This window comes from Rutidosis leptorrhynchoides, chromosome 10, assembly GCF_046630445.1.
Source record: "Rutidosis leptorrhynchoides isolate AG116_Rl617_1_P2 chromosome 10, CSIRO_AGI_Rlap_v1, whole genome shotgun sequence".
In the NCBI taxonomy this organism is placed as follows: domain Eukaryota; kingdom Viridiplantae; phylum Streptophyta; class Magnoliopsida; order Asterales; family Asteraceae; genus Rutidosis; species Rutidosis leptorrhynchoides.
In genome coordinates this window covers 128,744,212-128,748,610 of record NC_092342.1, presented here as the reverse complement: position 1 = coordinate 128,748,610, position 4,399 = coordinate 128,744,212, and the positions used below count along the sequence as shown (strand labels likewise).

Sequence of the window (4,399 nt, the reverse complement as noted above, 5' to 3'; positions counted from 1 at the left end):
CAACACTTTGCAAGTGTATTGTAGCACAAATAGATCTACTACTATTCCCTTTCTATAATAAAAACTACTACAAATAGCACACGTTTGATACATAAGCTCAAATAACTCAGACAGTTGAACAACCCTAAGTTAAACTAATGACTCAACAAAATATGATTCAAGTTCATTGATCAGAGGCAAGGTTCAAAGAGAACCAACTAATCAGTGACCATATTTGGCATTTCTTCAGTAGCTTTGCTACTATATTTCAGATTAAACAATAAACAATTGCCAAATAACACATGAATGAAAACCAAATAATGTAGGTAGATTTATGTCGATGGCCAACAACATCTGCCAATTAAAACTAACATGCGGCAACTATGTAAAAACAGCCATACCAAATATGGCCTAGTACAAAAAGTATCTATCAGTTGCTTTAGAAACACAAGTTCAAAAACTGGAGATGATTGTCTAAAAGAACAAATATGTAACTTTGGATGATTCTAGTATTCGAATTAATCAGTGAAGTATTATATGATATAGCAGGTGAAGTAACAATAACTATAATAACTACAAGTTTCAACAATTAGAAATTTGCAGCTAAGTTAGTATAATGGCAGCAAGATATCAATCGCATAATTTCAGCATCATCATTACATAGAACAAAAGTTATATAATTAAACTAAGAAACCACATAATATATTAAAATCCATTGATTAACAAAAATAATCAAAATCATAACTCCCATAACGCTAAAGTACTTCTTCTAATTAGAGATGATACAAGAACAAACATAAAACAATCAGTCACCCTTTCGACGAAAAGAGCAACCTTCAGTGAGTCTAGCACGACCACCCGTTGGCTGGCATAACACCGTCTGGCAGTTTCCACAAACCACCACTGTTTGTGAATGGCTAAAAACAGTTGTTCTGCACAACGAATACAATATAATTAAGCACGAATAACAAATTAACGAATTAGTAGCAAATCACAACTCAAATATAACATATTAACACCAGTAGAGTATATAAGATGAAAACAAAATACAACTTACATGTTAAAACAACCCTGGCACTTGACATCCTGCAACGATATCAAGTAATTAATTAATTTTACATTTATAAATCATACAATTGGCTAGATAAAATGTAACAATAATAATAATACTAAATTAATACCATGAAAAAAGAATTGGGAGACTGAACGAGACGCTTGAGCTTATGCTTCCTTTTTTCCAAATCAGCTGGTGGATTCAACAGATCAACATCGTTTGGTAGAGTCTGCGTTATTTAAGTTCATTTTATATAATAATAATAATAATAATAATAATAATAATAATAATAATAATAATAATAATAATAATAATAATAATAATTCATCGAAATGAAGTACAATTACCAATGATTTAACATAAGATAAGCATTAAAAAAAAAAAAAAAAACATGATTGGATTAAAAGAGCTCACCATCTTGTTTTCGTAAAATAGCAGCCGACTAACAAAAACCCTAACTCGGAGGAGATAAAATGACAGTTCAGTAGAAATTGCACAATTTATATCGAACTAAAAACTGGGCTTTAATATATTGGGCCTAATAGAATTGGGCTTGTATTTTATATCATTTATTGGGCCTAATAGAACTGGCCAACACTATACCATAATTTTATTTAACAAATTAACAAATAAGAAGGAAATGGATTTGGATAAATGTATAAAAACACACTCGGACTCAATTCACCGGCGGATTACGACAATGACGACACCTTCAGTTTCCTTTCATCTTCTAATTATAACAACTTTTCTACTTTCCGGCTTTATCGGAATGACTCAAGGAACCGAGCCGGTGCCGACGAAATGGCCGGAGCAATTCCACTCAATTTTAGTAATGAACAAAAGCGGCATAATCGAATTAATCGATTTATGGTACGATTGGACTAACGGTCGTAACTTTAACATTATTCAGCATCAGCTCGGAAACGTACTGTACGACCTTGAATGGAACAACGGCACTTCGTTTTACTACACTCTTGATTCCGACCGGCAATGTTCGTCGGCGGAGGTTGGTGTCGGAATTCTGAGACCTAATTGGCTTGATGGAGCTACGTATGTCGGTCAACGGAGTGTTGATGGTTTTGATTGTTATGTTTGGGAGAAAGCTGATTTTATTACTTATTATGAAGATGTTGTCACTAGACGTCCTGTTCATTGGGTGTTTTATACTGGTAAAATTGATTATTTTTATATTAATCTTAATATTAATTTTCGTATAGATGCATATTAATTTCTTGTAGCATGTTAGTTGTTGCAATTTTGGAGAAGAATTTGTTGATTTAGGGTTAGGGTTGGGTGTATTGGGGTAGTTATTGAAGAGTAACTTAGTTCAATTTGGCAATTTATGTTTTTGTGTTAAACTGATAAACGGATAAGGTTATCTATTCGGATTAACCAAGGAATGAGAGTATTTTTTTTTTTCTTTTCGGAAGAAAAATGTGGTCGAAAACGGTCACAATTAAATTGGGTTAGACTGCATACATCTGAGTAAAAATTACTTGTCACTCTTTCAAAGTAGCTTGAACATGAAAACTTTATCTTTAAATACAATATGTTTTTGTGGCAAATTAAAAATTAATTTATTAGTGTAGAAAATTAGCATTGTAGATTTGTAGGTCATTGCCTTAAATAAGAAACATCGTGTTGTCGCATAAAATATGATTGTGAAATTAGTTACCACTTGTATTTTGAGGGATGCAGGAAGGGAAGCACATGTGATGACGTTTGAAGTAGGAGCTGCGCTTGAGGATGCGAAATGGCAAGTTCCTTGGTACTGTTTTGAGGAAACTACTAGTCTTACAAAAATGGATGATCATCGAGTTGGTGGTGCTATTATGCATAGAGGTTTGGTTGATTCTGATAGTCGTAGAGTGCAGAGTATGTAACGTCACTTACAGTAATTCAGTCACTACGTTTATGTAGATTTGTTTTGTTCGACTTTACTAGTTCAAATAAAAAGATTGCAATTATTTATGGTCGTGCGAGTGCTTGTAAAGATTGCAATAAGTTTGGAGAACATGTATCAATGGTCATATTTTGTGACATCGATGTTACACCGCTTTTAACTATGATAGTGATGTGGAGGCAAAAATGGTAGTTATTTGGAGAAAAAGTAGGTTTTTGAATTTGATGTGACAAAGCCAAATTTCGAAGTTAAATGGTGTTTAGTGTCAAATTTGAGTGTTAAATTTTTGTAGAAAGATTTTGAGTGATTTGGCAAGGTATGAGTGGTAGTTGTATAAAAAAATGAAATAAAAATATTAAAATGGTGTGTATGAATTTTTAATTGGGTGTCACTTTTAGTTTTTGTCTATAAAAACTATGAGTGACGCCATTGTAGCGTTAGAGGTGAAGCCCGATTAGGGGCGTGTGTGTCCGTCTAATCATTCCACGTAGGAGGCAAAATGGAAAATAACTTCTAGTTAATATTGGTTTGAGAGATGCTAATAGATTTGTTGTTGTTTGTTGTGATCGAGTTGTGTGTGATAGGTTCCAGATGTCGTTCCTGTTACATGAGAAACATATGGTGATTTTTTCGATTTTATATAAGTTACACATGTGACATGTGACTTTACTCTGGTTTTTGAAGGTTATGATTAACACAGACTACTTTTTGAAATGAGTCAATATGGGTTGAATTTGTTTTATAAGAGGTCAAATGGGTATAAGAGAGTAAAGTGACACTCTGTAGAGATGTTTAAATGGGTCAAACGGATCCATGAACTAAACAGATCCATGAAAACTGCGATTTCTAACTCTAATCTTGTCAGTCATCTCAAATTAAAGATCTATGTTTAATTTGCCCTGAATTTAATAACTTGGATGTGTTTTAAAGTGGTAACACATATACATGATACGTTGACTATTTTTTGAAAAGGCATTATATATTAGATAAATCAACCAAATACAAGAGATGGGTAGCAGCATACATTCACTACAAACTACCCAATACAGAACAAGGCATACTGCGTGCAAGCAGCAACCATAATGTTCAATACTTACAAGAATAAAAACATAGACATAACGCTTTTCAAAAAAAAAAAAAAAAAAACATAGACATAACATCTAGGATGCTCCAGCACTATATCTAGTTTGATTCACACATATTCGGAATTCAATAGGGTCTCAAAAACAATTTCAATGTTAGTTATATTTGAATGTTATTTTAGTGGTTGTTTACTATCAAAAAATTACAAATTTGAAAAATATATGTGGTCCGAGTAGTGAAATTTAGTGGCGTTTTATACAATTTAAAAGAAAACCTATTAATTCGAAAAATATATGGGGTCATGTAGTTAAATTTAGTGGTTTCCTATACAATTTAAAGAGTATTTTATACATAAAAATTTAAACTATTACCATGACCCC

At 32.4% G+C, this 4,399-nt stretch overlaps 2 protein-coding genes across 2 annotated transcripts; one reads left to right on the top strand and one right to left on the bottom strand.

Moving 5' to 3' along the window:
• Positions 1–732: 732 nt before the first annotated feature.
• Positions 733–1,490, bottom strand: LOC139872950 (small ribosomal subunit protein eS27y-like). The gene is made up of 4 exons (XM_071860885.1): positions 1,448–1,490; positions 1,161–1,262; positions 1,037–1,065; positions 733–911 (listed from the first exon to the last, which is right to left on the bottom strand). Exons 1-4 carry the CDS (start codon positions 1,448–1,450, stop codon positions 785–787), a joined length of 261 nt encoding a protein of 86 aa, XP_071716986.1. The 5' UTR covers positions 1,451–1,490; the 3' UTR covers positions 733–784.
• A 225-nt stretch (positions 1,491–1,715) lies between these two features.
• On the top strand, positions 1,716–3,103 carry LOC139872722 (uncharacterized protein At4g14100-like). The gene is made up of 2 exons (XM_071860645.1): positions 1,716–2,202; positions 2,732–3,103. Exons 1-2 carry the CDS (start codon positions 1,734–1,736, stop codon positions 2,914–2,916), a joined length of 654 nt encoding a protein of 217 aa, XP_071716746.1. The 5' UTR covers positions 1,716–1,733; the 3' UTR covers positions 2,917–3,103.
• The last annotated feature ends 1,296 nt before the right edge of the window (positions 3,104–4,399 follow it).

Excerpts from the sequence above, each read along its gene's own strand:
- LOC139872722 (XM_071860645.1), top strand. The coding sequence starts at position 1,734 with ATGACGACACCTTCAGTTTCCTTTCATCTTCTAATTATAACAACTTTT. Across the intron at positions 2,203-2,731 it reads TCATTGGGTGTTTTATACTG|GAAGGGAAGCACATGTGATG; the intron begins GTAAAATTGATT and ends TGAGGGATGCAG.
- LOC139872950 (XM_071860885.1), bottom strand. Across the intron at positions 1,066-1,160 it reads CTCCCAATTCTTTTTTCATG|GATGTCAAGTGCCAGGGTTG; the intron begins GTATTAATTTAG and ends ATATCGTTGCAG. Across the intron at positions 912-1,036 it reads TGCCAGGGTTGTTTTAACAT|AACAACTGTTTTTAGCCATT; the intron begins GTAAGTTGTATT and ends TTCGTTGTGCAG.